The 20,149-nt window shown below is 37.4% G+C and overlaps 1 protein-coding gene across 6 annotated transcripts in view; it reads left to right on the top strand.

The window, feature by feature from the left end:
* The window catches only part of LSM14A (LSM14A mRNA processing body assembly factor), a 59,167-nt gene that overhangs the window by 19,809 nt on the left and 19,209 nt on the right, over positions 1-20,149 (top strand). For all 6 annotated transcript variants that reach the window (XM_019654513.1, XM_019654509.1, XM_019654514.1 and 3 more), the window contains exons 2-3: positions 8,586-8,749; positions 12,335-12,464. In XM_019654513.1, coding sequence (XP_019510058.1) covers positions 8,586-8,749; positions 12,335-12,464 — 294 coding nt within the window. The remainder of the gene's footprint in view (positions 1-8,585; positions 8,750-12,334; positions 12,465-20,149) is intronic.

Genomic DNA, 20,149 nt, shown 5'->3' with positions numbered 1-20,149 from the left:
GAGAGAGAGAGAAATTGTTGAGTCACTTGGTAATTCTGTGTTTAATTTTTTTTTTTAAGATTTTATTGGGGAATTGAGGGAGGGGAACAGCGCTGGGGAACCAGGGAAGGGGAATAGACAAGTTGCTGTCCTTTTTTTGTTCTTCAGTCTAGTTGTGGAGGACGTCGCTTCACTAGCCCATATTGGTATTATCATTGCGCCCTTTCCGGATGAGGCAGTCACTCGCCGGCCATTGGATGGCGGCCCAACTCCAGTTCAAGCCGTTCACCATCTTAGGTATAGAGGGCGCAGCGTCACTGGCGCTCATGTGGGATCCGAACTGGAGCCCTGCTACTCAGAGCTGGCGTCCCAAGCCAACTCCTAACCAACACCTCACTCAGCCAGCCCCAGTGTTTAATTTTTTGAGGAATCATCAACCTGATTTCCACAGCAGCTCACCATTTTACATTTCTACCAGCAATGTACAAGGATTCCTATTTGTCCAGATGCTTCCCAGTATTTTTATTATTAAAGCCATCCTAGTATTTGTGAAGAAGTATTTCATGGTGCTTTTAATTTTCATTTCCATATTGATCAATGATATTAAACATCTTTTCATGAACTTCTTGGCTCTTTGTATTTGTCTTTATGAGAAGCGTTTCTAAGTTTTGGCCATTTTTAATTGGGTTGCTTGTCTTTCTGTTGTTTCTTATACATTCTAGATATTAAACCCTTATATATGACTTGCAAATATTTCTCCTATTCCATAGCTTGTCTTTTAACACGTTCAATATTGTTCTTTAGTGCACAGGTTTTAAATGAAGTCCAGTTTATTTTTTTTCTTTTGTTGCTCATGCTTTTGGTGTCAAATCTTAAGAATCTGTAGTCAACTTTTAAGGTCATAAAGACTTATTCCTATGCTTTCTTTTAATAGTTTTATAGTTTTGGCTCTTATATTTAGGTCGTTGACCCACTAAAGAAAAATTCTGTGTTTCTGCTCTACTCTCAATTTACTCTCAATACATCTTTCCACCAAATGGTGGTGGGTTTTCCCCACATCAACCAGTTCTCCAACTCCCTGGACACCAGTTTAATTCAGTTCTAACACTATAATTCCACAGAGTAAGGGCTCAGTCCCACAAGACTGTCCCCACCCCCACCCCCAACACACACCAGTATAGCAGTGACCTGTATTGGCTATAGATTGGGGGTTCCCATGACCCCTCCTTGGTTTGATCATTTGCTAGAACAGCTCACAGAACTCAGGGAAGATGTTTGCTTATTAGATTACCAGCTTATTATAAAAGAATACAACTCAGATACAATCAGATGGAAGAGATGCATAGGGCAAGATAGGTGGGAAGGAGTGAAGAGCTTCCCTGACTTCTCCAGGCACATCACCCTCCCAGCACTTCCACATGTTCATCAACTTGGAAACTCTCCAAACCCTGTAGTTCAGGGACTGATGGAGGCTTCATCATGTAGGTATGATCAATTTTGAACTCAGTCTCCAGTCCCTCTCCCCTCCCCAAAGGATGGGGGTGAGGCTGAACATGCCAAATTTCTAATCATAGCTTGGTCTTTCTGGTGACCAGCCCCTTTCCTGAACCTATCCAGGAGCCCACCAAGGGCCTCCTCGTTAGAACAAAAAAATGCTCTTGTCATCTGGGAGATTCCAAGAGATTTAGGAGCTCAGTGTCAGGAACTGGGGTCAAAGACCAAATATTAGAACAAAAGATGCTTTTAGTACTTTTATCTCTTTGGAAAGTACAAAGGTTTTAGGAACTCTGGCCAGGAACTGCAGACGAAGACAAAATGTATATTTCTTATATCACAATATCACATCCACTTTGAGTTCATTTTTGTATCTGGAGTAAGGTAGGGTTCCAATCTTATTCTTTTCTATGTGGTTATCCAGTTGTTCCAGGACCATCTTTTGAAGAGACTATTCTTTCCCCATTGGATGGTCTTGGACCCTTGTCTAAAATCAATTGGCCATAGATGTTTGGGCTTGTTTCTGGACTCTATCCCATTCCATGAATCTATATGTCTATCTTTATGCCAGTAACACACTGTTTTAACTATTGTAGCTTTGTACTAAGTTTTGAAATCAGGAAGTATGGGTCCTTCAACTTTTCTCAAGATTCTTTTGGCTATTCAAGCTCCCTTGGAGTTACATATGAACCTGAGGGTTGGCTTTTCCTTTTTTGATAGGGATTGTGCTGAATCTTTAGATAACTTTATGGAGTATTGCAATCTTAATATGAAGTCTTCCAATCTATGAACATGGGATGACTTTCCATTTCTTTAGGTCTTAAATTTCTTTCAGGAATGTTTTGTAGTTGTCAATGTGCAAGTCTTTCACTTCCTTGGTTAAATTTATTCTTAGATATTTTATTCTTTTAGATGCTATTATAAGTGGAATTGTTTTTCTTAATTTCCTTTTTGGATTAATCATTGTTGGTATGTAGAAACACAGCTGATTTTTGTGTGTTGGTGTTGTACCTGTAACTTTGCTGAATTCATTTGTTAGCTCTTGTAGTTTTCTTTTTAATGGATTCTGTAGGATTTTCTATGTATGGAATCATGTTACCATATTTCCCCATGTATAAGACGCACCTTAATTTGGGGGCTCGAAATTTGAAAAAAAAAATTGTATTACATAAAGTTACTGAACTCAAGTTTTATTCATCATGAAATTCATACAACTCATCACTGTCAAAACTCCCAACCATTAGCTTCTCCTCATCTATGTCTGATGACGAATCACTGTCTTCATATATTCCCTCGTCCTCAGCGGGAAATGCAAGTAAAAAAAATCTACAACCATGTAAGACGCACCTAGTTTTTAGACCCCAAATTGTTCGGAAAAGGGTGAGTCTTATACATGGGGAAATATGGTGTCTTCAAAAAGAAATAGTTTTACTTCTTCCAATTTGGATGCTTTTTATTTTTTTCTCTTGCCTAATTGTGCTGGCTAGGACTTCTAATACATTGTTGAATAGCAGTGGTGAAAGTGGCTTTCCTTTTCTTATTTCTGATCTTAGGGGAAAGCTTTCAAAAGTCTTCCACCATTGAATATGATATTAGCTGTGGACTTTTCATATATGCCCTTCATGTTAAGGAAGTTCCCTTCTTTTCTTAGCTTGCTAATTTTTTTTGTGTGTGGTTTTTTGTTGTTGTTGTTGTTTTTATCATGAAAGGGTGTTAGATTTTGTCAAATATTTTCTGTATCAAGATGATTGTGTGGGGTTCCCCTCCTTCCGTCTGTTAATGTGGTATGTTACACTGGTTTTGTTTTTTGGTGTTTTTTTTTATGTTGCACCACCCCTGCATTCTTAGGATAAAATCCCAATTGGTCATGGTGTATAATCCTTTTAATGTACTGTGGGATTCAGTTTGCTAGTCTTTTGTTGAGAATTTTGGTGTCTGTATTCATAAGAGATATGGATCTATAGTTTTATGGTATCTTTGTCAAACTTTGGTATGGGGTAATAATACTAGCCTCTTAGAATGTGTTAGAAAGTGTTTCCCTTTTTTTGTTTGTTTTTTGTTTGTTTTTAAGGAGTTTAGGTAGGATTCATGTTAATTCTTTTTTAAAATATTTGTTAAAATTCACCAGTTAAACCATCTGGTCCTGGTTCTTTGGAGGTTTTTGATTACTGGTGTAGTCTCTTGTTATAGGTCTGTTGAAATTTTCTGTTGCTTCTTGAGTCACTTTTGGTAATTTGTATGTTTCTGGGAAGTTTTCTATTTCATCTAGATTATCTAGTTTGTTGGCATACAATTGTAGTAGTATTTTATAAGCCTTTTAATTTCCATGAGGTTTGGTAGTAGTGTCTTTGTTTTCATCCCTGATTTTAGTTATTTGCATCTTTTCACTTTTATCCGTAGTCAATCTAGCTAAAGGTTTGTCAGTTTTGTTGATCTTTTCAAAAAACCAACTTTTGTTGATAGTTCTTCTATTCTTCATGTTGCTTATCTCTGCTCTAATCTGTATTATTTCCTTCTGGATTTTGGGTTTGGTTTGCTCTTTTTCTAATTTCTTAAGGTGTAAAGTTGATTTACTTTTTTTAATGTAGCATTTACAAATATAAGTTTCCCTCTTGAGTATGGCATTCTCTGCATCCCATAATTTTGGCATGTTGTGTTTTCTTTTTCATTTGTCTCAAAATTTTTCACGATTTCCCTAGTGATTTCTTCTTTAACTTGTTGGTTGGTTAAGAGTGTACTTTTAATTTCCATGTACTTACGAATTTTCCAATATTTCTTCTATTGTTGATTTCTAGCTTCATTCCATTGTGGTTGGAGATGCTACTTTGTAAAATTTCAATCTTTTTCAATTTATTGAGAGTTGGTTTTGGCCTAACATATGGTCTATTCTGAAGAATGTTTCATGTGCAATTGAGAATAATGTATATTCTGCTGCTGTGGAGGAGAAAAAGGGTTTTCTATCTCTTTCAAATGCCTTCACCATCATCACTGGGGAAGCTGCTTTTGCTCTTGAGGGTTGAAAAAATGACCATCCTGTGTGCAAGCCCCTTAGCGAATTGTCAGGCAACCCCGATTTTTGAAGGACAAGGTCCCTATTGCCCACCTGTCACCAGCAAGCTGCACCTGGGAACATGAGACACTGTCCTCATAGCTGCCTGTCCTGGAGATAGGAGATGGTGAATGGTAACAGCCAGCCACTATGCAAAATGCCAAAATTCTCCAAAAGTCTCCAGCCTCTCTCTCCAGGTACTCCCACAGATGCTACAAGTGTTTGACTAGACCCCATAGTTCCAAAATGGTTTATTCAGACCATGCTTGCCAGCTTAATAGTTGTTTCTGCTCTGCCATCTTCATGATGTCACTCATATCTTTTTATTTTCGATAGTTGTAATCTTTTTTTTTTTTTAAGATCTTTATTGGGGAATTGGGGGTATGGGAACAGTGCGGGGGAATTGGGGGAAGGGGAACAGACAAGTTGCTGTCGTTTTGTTCTTCAGTCCAGTTGTGGAAGACGCTGCTTCACTGGCCCAAGTTGGCACCATCATTGCGCTCTTCCCAGGCGAGGCACATCAGTCGCCGGCCTCTGGACGGCCGCTCACTGCGGCTGCTGGCCGCTCACACTGGCTGCTGGCCACACATGGCCGCCCATGGCAACCCACTGCCACAGGGGCTGCAGCCTACGCCGTTGCCGGCAACTCACAGCAGCCCAGCTCCAGGCCTAGCCGTTGTGCAGCATCTTAGCTGTGGAGGGCAGTGTCACTGGCCCTCATACGTGGGATCCGAACCGGGGTCCTCCGCCGTCCCAAGCCAGCCCCCAACCATTGCACCACTCGGCCGGCCCAATTGTAATCTTTTGAAAGTAAGTTTTATAATCTGCCTCATATACATGACTTTTTTTTTTTTTTTAATTTTATTGGGGAATTGGAGGAGGGGACAGCATTGGGGAATCGGGGAAGGGGAACAGACAAGTTGCTCTCCTTTTGTTCTTCAGTCTAGTTGTGGAGGACATTGCTTCACTGGCCCATATGTGGGATCCGAACTGGGGCCCTCTGGCGTCCCAAGCCAGTTCTTAACCATTGTGCCACTCCGCCGGCCCCGTGTTGGTATTATCATTGCGCTTTTCCTGGGTGAGGCAGTCGCTCTCTGGCTGTTGGACAGCCGCTCACGGTGACTCAAGGCAGCCCAGCTCCAGGTCGAGCTGTTGTTCACCATCTTAGCTGTAGAGGGAGCAGCGTCACTAGCCCTCATGTGGGATCCGAACCAAGGCCCTGCTGCTCAGAGCTGGCGTCCCAAGCCAACTCTTAACCAGCGCGCCATTCGGCCGGCCTGTTATGTGTTCTTTACCACAATTTAAAAAAATAATTGAAATGATAGCATTAACAAAAATGCTGGTGAAATATACCCAACAATTAAATTGTTAGTCAGCTTAAAAGAAGAAATTGAAGGTAGCCTGTATGTAGCCTGATGGAAGAAGGTATAAAGAAGAGTTAGGGCTGCAGATGGAGACAAGGAAAGAATGTATCAAGATCAGGGAGAACCCTGCAATAAGCACTTCTAAGACTGCGTATGTAGCCAAATTGAGCCAAGAGGAAATTTGGGGTGAGTGGACATCATACTGTTCTTTCATGGCTTGCTGTGTTTGGCTGTTGTTACCTACAAGTGCAATAACTACATAACAGGTTAGGAGAATTTGGGGATGAACCAATGTGATTTCTGACTATACTGACATAATTTTTATCAAGTGACTTCCTACTATAAAAGATGAGAGTATTATGTATTTCCTTTTGTTTTTTTCTGCTCTTCATCTCCCAATATTTGTTAGAATACTATGTGATGTAGATACTGTCCTGACTTATTTTGTCACACTTTATAACTTTGTAGAATTTTTTCAGAACTATTAAATTTGTTCTAAGACCACGTAGTATTATAAATTGTCACATACATTTATGTGCTTAAATGAATTTATTGTCCATCTCTTATCTTTTGATACCATTGTTTGTGAGTTATTTTAATATAGCAAAGGATAAGTCTCTGTGTGTCTTACAGTGCACTAAATTTTGTTCTGGAAGTACAGTGAAAAACTTTTTGGTCAAATTTAGGTCTCCATGTCAGAAAATTTCTGTTATATCTTTTATTATAGTTTCTCTTATTTATTCTGTTGACTTTCTCATAGACAACAGTTAACTAACTTAGATGTGCATAGCAGGCATCTTCTCTCTAACCATTTGATTGCTGTACTTTATATCTTCTTTGCTTTTTTGTTCTCTATTAATGACTTGGTTTTACTGCTTTGACTATTTTGTTGTTGATTTATTTATTCTGCTATTATATTTGTCTTGTCTATTTTTCTCTTTCCTTAACTCTTTTCAGTGTTATTTTGATTATAAGAGTTTTGGTTTTCTTGAGAATGTAAAGCAATTCTTTCTTAACTTTTCTACTTCTTGTGATAAATATTAATTCCAAACAGTTTTTTCATCTATCTTTTGAATACGTGGGTATAGTTTGGATGGTTTTATTAGGCCATCCAAATATTAGGCATATAGAGAAGCCTAATGGAAGCTTCTGTATGATTTTGTAGAAAGGGGCCTTTGACTTTTCCCCTCCTCCACTTCAGGATAAGCTAATCTGTTATTCTCGGGGACTGGGAAGGTACCCATTGTGTGGTGCTTCTACTGCTTCTGAGGTTAGGAGTGAGATTGATTTTTTTGTAACTTTCTTAGTCCTGCTTTTTCTAACTCTTCTTTAGCCTTCCTTTTGGATAAAGGACAAATGTAGAAACTTGTCACATATTCCTGCCCTGATAAAGTACTCTTTGGCTACCAGGGGAAGGGGAGTTTCAACTCTTTTTCCACGCCTCTTCCCTTATCTGTGTCTCTACTCCCATTTACCAAATTGGTGGGTGCCAATGAAAATTTCTCAGGGCATGCTGTATATGAAATCTGGGATTCGTCTTCCAGTTTAGACTAACTCATTCAGTATTTGAATGATACTTTTTAATAAAATTTCATGGTACAAGTTTGAGATCTTTTCCTGGCTTAGGGATATTTTAACTTTTTTATTTCGTTTAGTTTTAGGAAGGGATGTTCTTCTGCAAACCTACACCTATGCCACCATCTTTCCTGGAAGTCTTAGAATACTAGAAAGAATTTTTAGGATGAAAAAAAGTCATCATTTAAACTAAAATAACATTCATCTTCAGTCTAGCTCTGGATTAATTCTGCAGAAAAAACGCATACATTAAAAATTTTTGCACTGTCTTGAAGGGTTTACTTCCTCTAGGACACTCTTTAAATTGACAATATATGATCTTTCAAATTTTCTTATTTGGGACTTCTATATGGATGCAGACATTTTCAGAAGTCTCCTAAGACAGTGAACATGAAACTTTAATGTTCATAAGAAACTCTTGGAGAATTGGTTTAAAATGCAGATTTGTATACTCTCTCCCTAGAAAGTCTAACTCAGTGTATTTGAATAGGATCCCAGAAATCTTTTTAGCTTACAGGTGGTCCATAATTTAACTTTGAGTAATGCTATCTTAAGTGTTAAAATAATCAGATTTAATTATGAGATAGGTAATTTAGGTAATCTGGGCACTTCAGGCTATCCCATGGGGCTGAATAGCTATAACTGCTTGGCTCAGTTTCTAGAGGACCTATTCACCAAGACAGATGTTCCCTTCAATTGCCTTAATCCTGAAGTTTAGTTTCCCAAACTTGGATTTTGTGGACTGGGTAAATCTTTACTCACTGCCCTCCACCAAGAAATATCACATAGTTTTCCAATTTTTAGTTTGCTGCATGAGGACATGAAAAATAAATCAACAATGAAATAAAGGACATTTTTAACTCTTCCTCTTACCACAACCACCAAATAAATAAAAATGTAGGAAGACCACAAACTCATAATAATAGTCTTTTAAATTGAATACATTTAGTTCTAGGCAAATTCACTGTGTTTTCTTTTTAAAAATATTTAGCTACAGATTAATGAGTACTTTCTCATGAGTGACTTTTAAGAACTGCTTAATGCTTGGAACAGTATACTTAACAAGAGGCATTGTCTGAATATGATAAGTAGATACATATCTCATCTCATCTTTTTCTCACCAGTTCGGTCCTTTGGTACAGAAGACAGACCGACAGATCGTCCAATACCACCTCGAGATGAAGTCTTTGAATACATTATATTCCGAGGAAGTGATATTAAAGACCTCACTGTTTGTGAGCCTCCAAAACCACAATGTTCTTTGCCTCAGGACCCAGCTATCGTTCAGGTAACTGATAGTAAATTTGTCTTGGAGTGCAAGTAAATTTGATGCGCATAGCTAACCTTGGCTTTTGCCCCTCCTGGGTTTTGGGTTTTGTAATTGGGGTTTTTTTGGTGTGGTTTTTTTTTTAATTTTTATCAATTGAATGTTCATATAGCTTACCATTTTCTAGTTCCCTCAATGCCTAAAGTACCGGGATAATATTTTCACCTAGGTTTTTCTCTTTAGATCATAAGGGACCAAATAAAGTAAGAAATAGCTGAGGAATTTGTTTTTGTCATAAAATGTTTTCTAATTTCAAAATCAGTTAAAATAGCTAATATTTATTGAGGTCCTATTCAAACCACTGCACATATAAGTCAATCCCCTCAACACCCTCTGAGCTTGTTACTATAATTATTCTCATTTTTACAAGTGAGATTGGGGTAGAGCCACAATTTGAGCAGACCCAGGCAGTCTTGTCTGGATCCAAGATCCATGCCACTTGTGGTTCATATTACAAACCAGGGTGGTGTTGGCTACTCTTAGGAAAGATTATTAGGTTCGGTGGGGAGGAAGTTAGATCACATTATATATTCTATAATATATGTACAATGTTATATAATAAGATAGCCAAACATAAAAGAATTTTAACACATACACATATGTTGTTCAATTCCCTAAATAAGGTATTAAACAAGAAGACCCTAAGTATTCTCAGTAAGAGAAATTTTAAAAATCTGTATTTTATTAAAAAACAGAAACACATGATGCCAAAAAATTTTTGAATTGTGAATTAAAGATGTCCATTAAAATACCTGTTTACATGTTAATTGGAAGCATATAGAAACTGAATGTCAGCCATAATAGCAAGATTCACATAAGAGTATTTTTATTTGAGAGCATAACTGACTAAAAGCTTGTGGCCCCCTTGTTTTTCCTCCTGAATCCTTTTTTTTTTTTAAGATTTTATTGGGGAATTGGGGGAGGGGAACAGACAAGTCGCTGCCCTTTCGCCCCTCAGTCCAGCTGCGGAGGACATCGCCCCACCAGCCCATGCTGGTATTATCATTGCGCTCTTCCCGGGTGAGGCAGTCACTGTAGCCCACGCAGTAGCCGGCGACTCACGGCAGCCCCGCTGCAGGCAGCCAGCTCCAGGTTGAGCTGTTGTTCACCATCTTAGCTGCAGAGGGCACAGTGCCACCGGCCCTCATGTGGGACGAACTGGGGCCCTGCTGCTCAGTGCTGGCACCCCCAAGCCAACCCTCAACCAACGCGCCATCCTGCCGGCCCTGAATCCATTTTTTTCTCGGCCTTATTTCTTGTTAGAAGTCTTTGTTTAGTCATCTGCACTAAAATGGGACTATTGATTTATCAGTGTAATACTCTTAAATTAACTTTTGTTGTGCTGTGAGTGATAAAATCTTAGTTTGCCACAAAACAAATTCTTAAAATATATATTGTCTTTGGGCCAGCCGAGTGTCTCAGTTGGTTAAGAGCTCGCTCAAGAGTGCAAGCTCTGAGCAACAATGGTTCGATGCCAGGCCCAAGCTGAGCTGCCAACAGGTGGCAGGATGGCTCAGTTAAACACACACACACATACACACACATATATATATAAATACATATATACACACACACACACAAAATCTTGCATAGGAGTTGTCTTACTTCCAGCTGTTAAATGAAAATACTTCATGAACTCTTCTAATAAGCTAGAGAGTAATTCTCTACTCTCACCCATCCTCTCCTTTCTAAGTCTTTCTTTTGAGGAAGTAAGTCTGAAGGAAGCCTGAGAAAACCTGAACTTCTTAAATGGAGGGAGAAGAAACATTCTAATAGAGATAGCTGCCTACACTAAAGAGTGTTATTTTCTGTCATTCATTCTCTCTTCTCCCCCACACACACACACACCTTTTGTTAAATCTCCAGGGAACCACTTATTTAAGTAATCAGCTGTATGGAATGAAAAAACCAAGAGAGCACAAATCAAAATGGTATTGAATAGGGCCGGCCGAGTGGCGCGATGGTTAAGAACTCGCTTGGGATGCCAGAGGGCCCCGGTTCGGATCCCACATATGAGGGCCAGTGACACTGCCCTCCACAGCTAAGATGCTGAACAACAGCTCAACCTGGAGCTGGGCTGCCCTGAGTCGCCGGCGACGGCGTGGGCTGCAGTCCCTGTGGCAGTGGATTGCCATGGGCTACCGTGTGTGGCCAGCAGCCAGCGTGAGCGGCCAGCAGCCGCAGTGAGCGGCCGTCCAGAAGCCGGCGACTGATCTGCCTCGCCAGAGAAGAGCGCAATGATGGTGCCAACTTGGGCCAGTGAAGCAACATCCTCCACAACTAGATTGAAGAACAAAAAAAACGACAGCAACTTGTCTGTTCCCCTTTCCCCAATTCCCCAGCACTGTTCCCATCCCCCCAATTCCCCAATAAAAATCTTTAAAAAAAAAAAATGGTATTGAATAACTTCTTCCAACTACTATGAATTTTTATTTTTAATTTTTTTTTTATTCATTCATTTAGGAGTATTTATTGAGTACGTGCCATGTGCCTGACACTAGCACAGACACGGTCCTGCCATCAGTAAGCTTATATCCCCAGTAGCTGTTAGTACACTTCATCTTTATATTATGAAATAATTTATATTAAGATAAGTTAATGAATAAAGTTTGCATATGTACATATTAAAATATATTTTAGGTTTAGTAAGTTAAGGTTTTTAAATTTTTTCTTTAACCTAATGATTACTATAGTTTAAAATGTAAATGGCTTGTGTGGGATAGTTTGTTTCTGTATCTCTTTCCTGTAAAGTTAATAGTACATCTTAAATGATTGAAAACCATAAAAGTAAAATCAGAAGTGAGAAGTCTTATTTATGTTGGTGCCAGACTAAAACTTAGTATGACCAAATGTGATTTTTCTCATATTTTTTCTTTAAGCAAAAGTTCCTTCACTTATTCAAGAAACTTTTCTTTCGTTCTTCCCTAAATCAGCTATAAAACTGTTTACACAAAGGAGTTTGTTATAGAAAAAAAGTATTTATAAATCACATTGAGTATAATTGCTACATACATACAGTAGATCCTTGAACAACATGGAGCTTAAGTGTACCAAACCCCTCCTCACCCCCCGTGTATAATTTTTGTCTCCCCAAAAACTTACCTACAGTCATCCCTCAGGTTCTGCGGGGAGATTGGTTCCAGGATCTCCTGCACATACCAGAATCCGTGGATGTTCAAGCCTCTTATATAAAATGGTGTGGAACAATGAATGCATGCAGTCGGCTGTCTGTATCTGTGAATTCCTAACCACAGATGGAAAGTTTGATCCGTGGTTGGTTGAATCCACAAATGCAAAATGAAAAAAATCCACATATAAGTGGACCCTCACAGTTCAAACCCATGTACAAGGGTCAGCTGTTTATATAAAGCAATCAGAAGGTTATTCAACTGTTGTAATATTAAATGCATGTTGTAAGTTATTATAATTGCTTTTGCGTCTAGTAGTTATAATCTAATAATTTTCTTAAAAATGTGAATATCCAAATTGCTTTCCATTATGTGCATGTTGTTTAGAGCCTGGAAAAGTAACCCAGTCTTTCTTCAGTCTTCACTAGGCTCATCTACTTCTTCATTCCAGTCAGTGGGTTCCTATGGACCTTTTGGCAGGATGTCGACATACAGTCAGTTCAGTCCAAGTTCATTAGTCGGGCAGCAGTTTGGTACTGTTGGTGTTGGTACGTTTTGCTTTTTAACCTGTTTTTTTCTTTTTCTTACTACAAATTTTCAGACATAGTTTGGTGTTTCTTTTATAACCTATTATTTTAAAGGCTTTATTTAGTATTATCGTTGACTAGTGATTCTAAAAAGGTCATCTCAGAATAATCGCTTTAAAAAAAAAAGTAGATATGCCCCATTACCAAATTTTATTGAATGTTATTTTAAATTTACATAAGATATATCCATTTAAAATAAGTATTTTTTCCAACAGGATGGGTTTTCAAAAAGGGGATTGGAGATAATGCCATTGTTATTAGGAAAAAATAATGCCATTAAGGAGTATTTCTATTATGTTGTGTGTTTTTTTTTTGTTTTTTGGCCAATTTTTTTCTTAAGATTTTATTGGGGAATTGAGGAAGGGGAACAGCCAATTTGTTGTCCTTCAATTTTAGTTGTGGAGGGCGCAGCAAACTCAGCTCCAAGTCCAGTAGCGCCTCTCAGCTCAAGGTGCTGTGTTCAATTAGTTGCGGGTGGTCATAGCCACCATCCCATGCGGGAGTCAAACCGGCAGCCTTGTAACAAGCGCATGCTCTATCCCCTGAGCCATCCGGGTGGCAGCTCAGCTCAAGGTGCCACGTTCAGTCTTGAGTTGCAGGTGGGCATAACTCACCATCTCGAACAGGCAACCTTGTTGTTAGGATCATGTGCTCTCACCAGCTGAGCCATCCTGCCACCTGTTGGCAGCTCAGCTCGGGTGCAGCCCACTGACCCATGTGGGAATCAAACCAGCGACCCTGTTGCTCAGAGCTCGCGCTCTTAACCAACTGAGCCACTCTGCCAGCCCCTATGTTGATTATTGATGGTTATCCCATTTAATACCACCTGTAAGAGATTCTCAGATGTTTAGCATGTTTGGGGGCTGGGTGCTTTGTTTATTATAACAATGTTTTAGAAATATAACACTATAAGGCTTATGTGTAGAAGGGCTGGGCTTATAACAGTCCTACTTTTGGCTGAAAGACACAAGCTATCCATTGAGCGCAAAAGCTAGGTTTAATCAGATCAGCTCAGTGTTGTTTTGTTTTTATAGCTGTGCATTTTAGTCTTAAATACACCTTTATTGAAATTCCCACAGTAAGGAATAACTTTTTAAATCTCAAACTCTAGCCTTTAATCTTTTTTAGTTCCATTGAAATAGCTATTTATCAGTTTACTTTGTTTCACTGAATCACAAATCCACTTTTAGGTGTATCTTGAAACTCATTAGTATGCTAACAAATTTTGTTAAAATTAATTCCTTTCTATGAATATACTTTTTAATATAGTTGTAACTTTTCAGGTATGTAAACGTTTGACTTAACAAAATAAAAAGGGATGGGGAAAAGATGAATCCCAAAAATTGAATGAATATAAGCTGAAAACAACTGGTGCTAAGTATATATCAAATTGATAACATAGCCACATAGAATAAATAATTAATTCAATTAAATTTTACACTCTTAGTAGGATATATTGTAAGAACAAATAGAACTATTAAAAAAATGACAGGGTTTGTAATTGGTAGTGGTATTGGTATTAATTTTGAAACTGGTTTTTGTGTGTAATTAGATAGGACAAATTAGTAATATATTGATACTGTTTGGAAATGGTGTTCTTACTGTGGAGAAGGGAGACACAAATATGGAATGGGAAAAGGTAAGGAAGAACCCTGTGGTGTTGAATGTGAATTGGCAGTATGAATGAACTCATTTTTTAAAAAACTGGGTATTTCCTTACTGTTCATAGAAAGGGCCTAGAAGCAGTGATATCCAGTAGCAAAGAACACATGTAGACCCAGTTCTTGGTTTGTAAATACCATTTTTCCACTAAAAGGAACCTTGTAAAAAGAAGAAGAAAGGGAAACAATGCTCTTTTTTTTAACAGAAAAATGCCAGCTAATAAATCGAAGGAATGATAGATGTTGAAAATCACCATTTTATAATCTCTGGTATAATAATTAGCAGCAGAATTATCAGTGGATCTAAAATCATTGGGTGAATGGTGTTGGACAGGATATTAAAATGGCCTTAAAATATCGTTCCACAGTTATTAAAAATTATAAAGGGGGGAAATGTACCTTTATAATGGAGTGATCTGATTAAGAGGGTCATCCTTTTAATCAGTTCATGGAGTTTGGCATTGCCATAGTTGAATAGCTGTGTCTCCTGATGTGGTGATACAGGGAGGAGGGGTACACGATTCCATCTCTCTAGTGTTCTTACTGAAAATGCATATTCTAATCATGAAGAAACGAATCATACATGTCCAGAAGGCCCAACTCTTCAAAGGACTCAGCAGGCAACAGGACTGCTTTAGACTTGAGGAGACTGAAGAGACATAGCACCCAAATAGAATATATGGTTGGATTTGGGTTTGTGTTTTTTTTTTAAGTTGATATAAAGAACATTTTAGAGACTACCGAGGAACTTTGAGTACAGACTAAATGTTGGATGGTGGTGTTATTGTTGATTTTTGTAGATATATTAATGGTGTTGTGGTTAACCACACAGGAGAATGTCTTTGTTTGGGGGAGATGGTTTTGGAGTATTTAAGGGTGAAGGGTCAAATTGATTGTTCCCTATCTAGGCAAAAGAGAATTGTGTATCAGGATATAAGGAAATGAAGAAACTGAATAGACCTGGCAAGATATTAGCAGTTGATGAGTCTAGATAAGGATGATATCAGTATTCACGTGTACTCTTTCAATTTGACATAGATATGACATTTTTCAAAATTAAAAACTAAATATTTAATTCCTTTTAGACCTATTCTTAGATAGGTGAAATAGTGTCACTTTGGTCCATGTACCTCCCAAACTATTCAAGTAGTAAGACTAATGTTAATTATACATGTTAAATCCAGATACAAACCCTATGTTAGAATCTTATCCTGAGGATTCAAATAAGGAACGATTGCAAATTATATTGTCCTTTTGAGACTTCTTTCACTAAATCGAATAGTTAGCTGACAGGGGATTATTATTGTACTTAACCTCCTACATCGCTGTGGAGTTTGCATGACTTATTATGTATAAAACTTTTGAACAGAGTCTAGCACCTAGTGCCTTACATTAAATACTGCTTCTCCCATTTTTCAGAGCGTACTCCTCTAATCAAAGTAGTTGTGGTAGTAAAATATATATTCTTTGTAAATGTTTCTATCTAATATTAATATTATTGGGGGTTGCTGGTTTAGCGTTCTTTGGCTGTCACAAAAGTAGAAAGGGTTTTACCTGTGTTTTCCATGTTGGTAAGGTAATTTTTGCAGTAGCAGATCCTTTTTGATTGTTTGATTGTAAGATAATTTGTGGAATGGCTAATTAGAGAACCTATATGTAATATTTAAAAGTTGTTAAATGAGGAAGAGGAAAACTGCAGCATTGATTAACTCAAATATAATTTGTGTTGCCACAAATTAAGCCCGATTTTAAGCTATCCCCCTTGTTTTTATTTTTGGTCCTTAGTATTCTAATTTAAAAAGGAAGTTTAAATAAATTAGGATTATACTATTGCTGTTTTATTGGGGGGGAAATTTTTCACTTTACTTTTCACATATTGTTACAGTCTTTTCACATTTGCAATTTATATCATGAAGGATTTAATATCTATAGAGCTTTTAAAAATAAAGATCTACAGCCCAGCAGAAACATAGGCAAGCATTAGGCACTAAGTTTGCCTTTTTCAGGAAAAAAAAATACAAATGGCCCTTAAACATGGAAAGATGCTTAAATCTTGCTTACGATGAGATACAAATTAAATCTACACCAAGATACCATTTCTTGCTATCAATTTGGCAAAACCCGAAAGTTTGAGTATATTCTTTTTTGGAAGGATTGTGGGAAACAGATACTCTTCATACATTGAAAGGAATGATGTACCAGATAGAATTAAAACACTGTTTTTTAAGCTGATGCTAATATAATTCTTATGTATAAAGATGAGATCATTATTGACTTTAATTTATGGACCCTTAGGAAAAAATCATCTCAATAAATTAAGCAGCAAAATACTCATGGCATGCTGTCTACATCTCATAGTACTCTTATGGGCAAGATGGAGGAATATTGACTGAACAGACAGACAAATGGGTTGGGTACCTTTTAGCTGGTTAAATAGTCAAACTATATTGCACAATGATTCTCTTAGGCCTCCAGTGTTTTATATAGATTAATTTTTAATCACTGAGTTTGATGAATACTTATAGGGCATGCTTATGAACTTTACAGTTTGCATAAAGCCAGGAGGATATTTCATGCATTAGGGATGACAGACTAAGGACTGTTAAAGATGTGCTTTAGTAAAGTATAAAGGAATTAAACATTTTAGTTAAAAGGCAGAGATCATCAAACTGAATTGTTTTAAAAAAAAAAAACAACAGGATCCAACTATATGATGTTTATAGGAGATACACTGAAAGAAAGTAAAAAAATAGAAAAAGACCTGCCAGACCATATAAACACTGATAACAAGAAAACTATGTTAGATAAATGAACATCAGACAAAGCAGCTTAAAGATGAGTACTACCAGAGATAAAGAGGGGTTCTTAAGATGGCACAGAGGGCAGTTCATTAGGAAGCTATAACAATCCTAAATGTGTATGTAACTTTTATAAAATAGTATACCCAACTATTGCAGAATATAGATTCTTTTCATGTAAACATGGACTGCTCAAGGGAATAGATCAAATCATAAAACAAGTTACATTAAATTCAGAAGGATTGAAAGTATACATGGTATCTTCTCAAACCACAAAGAAACTAAATTTGGAATTAATAATAAAGATAACTTGAAAATATCTAAATAATTGAAAGTTGAGCAAACTTGTAAATTATTAATGAATCAAAAAATCATAATGGAAATTAGAATGTATTTTTTAATTTAATTATAGAATGCAACATGTCAAAATTTGAGTGGAGCTTAAGAATTGCTTAGGGAAATTTTCATATCTTTAAGTACATGTATTAGAAAACAATGTTTTAAAATCAATGCTCTAAGCTGACATCTTAAGCCAGAAAAAAAGGAAGGAAAATGAACTCAAAAGTAGTAGAAGGAAGAAAAATTTTAAAAGCAGAAATCAATAAAATAGAAACAAGCCAAAATACACCTATATAACATCAACAAAGCCAGGAATTGTTCCTTTGACAAATTTTATGATGTTAATAAGCCCTTAGCAAGACTGATCAGGGGAAAAAGAAGACCCAAATTACCAATACCAAAAATGAAAGGGTATATTATCACTACAGATCCTAAACGAATACTATGAAAATATTGAACAACTTTATGTCAGTAAATTTGACATCTTGGGTGAAATAGACCAATTCTTTGGAAAATACAACTTCCCGAATCCAACACAAGAGGAAATAAAATCTCAAATCCCTGTATCTGTTAAAGAAGTTAAAACTGTAGACTGTTTGATTCTACCATTTATAGATTCTATATTCTAAATTCTACCATTTATAGAAGAAATAATTTTACCAGTCTTATAAAAACTCTTTGAGAGAATAGAGGAAGCCGAACACTTCCTAACCAGATAGCTAAGGCAAGTTGAAATACCAAAATCTAATGCAGTCATTACAAGAAAATTACAGCTCACTCTCTCCCATGAACATATGTAAAAATCCTTATACAGTATTAGCAGTGGAAGCCAGCAGTTCATAAAAAGGATAGTACATAATAACAATGAGGTTTCTCTCAGGAATGAAAAGCTGTTTTAACATTTGAAAATCATTAGTAATTTACCGCATTAACAATAAAAGGAGAAAAACTTCAATCCCAAAAGATACAATACAGAACAGGCATTTGATAAAATTCAACGCCCATTTATCAACAACTAAGGAATGGGAGGAAATATCCTAAATTCGATCAGTGAAGTGAAAAGCTTACATAAATAATGATGAAGTAATGAATGTGTTTCCTTTGAGGTAAGAAATAAATCCAACGCAAAATTGTCTCAGCATTTCATTTAGGGTTGTTGTAGAGGTCCAAGTCAATCCAGTAAGGCAAAAATAGACAAAATATTTGAAGAACAGAAAAGAAGAACTAAAATTGTCTTTATTTGGAGGTGACATGACTGTGTGCATAGAAAATGCAAAGGAATGTTCAGACCACTAGGATGAATAAGTGAATGTAACATGGTAAGGAGATATGTGGTAAAATATACAAAAATCAACTGTATTTTTGTATTCTATAACACACAGGTTGGCAAACTATGGCCTGTAGACCAAATCCAGCCTCCTATTTTTGTAAATAGTTTTTTGGAACACAGCCACACTCATGTAATTTACACGTTGTCTGTGGTTGCTTTTACACTTCAAGGGCAGAGTTGAGTAGTTAAAACAGATATCGTATGGCCTGAAAAGCCTAAAATAATATATTTACCATCTAGCCAATTACAGATAAAGTTGCTGACACCTGATCTAGAATAGACTATTGGAAAATGAAATGTAAATGCAACACAACTTACAATAGCATGAATAACATCAGACACCAGGAATGAAAAATATATATTTTTTTTTTTAAGATTTTTATTGGGGAATTGGAACAGCGCTGGGGAATTGAGGGAAGGGGAACAGACAAGTTGCTGTCGTTTTCTTCAGCCTAGTTGTGGAGGATGTTGCTTCACTGGCCCAAGTTGACACCATCATTGCGCTCTTCCCGGGTAAGGCAGATCAGTCGCCGGCTGCTGGCCGCTCATGCCAGCTGCTGGCTACACACGGTAGCCCATGGCAACCCACTGCAGCAGGGGTTGCAGCCTACGGGGTCTCACGGAAGCCCAGCTCCAAGTTGAGCTGTTGTTCAGCATCTTAGCTGTAGAGGGCAGTGTCACTGGCCCTCATATGTGGGATCTGAACCGGGGCCCTTGGCGTCCCAAGCCAGCTCTTAACCAATGCGCCACTCGGCCAGTCCTGAAAAAGATATTTTAAAATCTCTACCATAGTGGTTCTCAATGGAGGGGGATTAATTTTAACCCCCTACCCCAGGGGGCATTTAATAATGCATGGAGACATTTGGTTGTCACAACTGGGGGCTACTACTATTATAGTATCTACTGGGTAGAAGCGAGTGATGCTACTTAACATCCTACAATGCATAGGACTACCCCTCGCAACAAATAGTTATTTCGCCCAAAATGTCAGTAGTGCTAAAGTAAAGAAAACTGCTGTACAACGAAAACTACAAAACACTGCTGAGAGAAATTAGAGAGCCAAGTCAATGGAGAGTTAAACCATTCTTATGGGTTGGAAGGTGACTTTTCCCCCAAAATTGATTTACAGCTTAAACATAACCTCCATCAAAATTCCATCAGACATCTTAAAAAAATAGAAATTGACATGCTGATTCTAATATTTATATGGAAATACAAAACCCAGAATAACCAAAACAATCTCGAAGAAGAAAGTTTGACGTTTTTACCTGGTTTTAAGATTTGCTATAAAGTTATAGTGATCAGAACAGTGAAGTATTGACAGACAAATAAACCAGGAGTAAAGAATAGAGAGTATAGAAATAGACCCACTTAAATACTAATTTAGAACAAAAATGCCAGTGCAGCACAATGAAGAGGGGGAAATCTTTTAGTTTTAGGTGTACAACCTACTGATTAGACATTTACACCCTTCACAAAACGAGAACCCCAGCAAGTCCACTACCCATTGACATTGTA

The sequence above is a fragment of the Hipposideros armiger genome, unplaced genomic scaffold, assembly GCF_001890085.2.
Source record: "Hipposideros armiger isolate ML-2016 unplaced genomic scaffold, ASM189008v1 scaffold_224, whole genome shotgun sequence".
Lineage (NCBI taxonomy): Eukaryota > Metazoa > Chordata > Mammalia > Chiroptera > Hipposideridae > Hipposideros > Hipposideros armiger.
The sequence above is the reverse complement of the archived record's forward strand: the minus strand, read 5'-3'. Positions and strand labels throughout refer to the sequence as shown.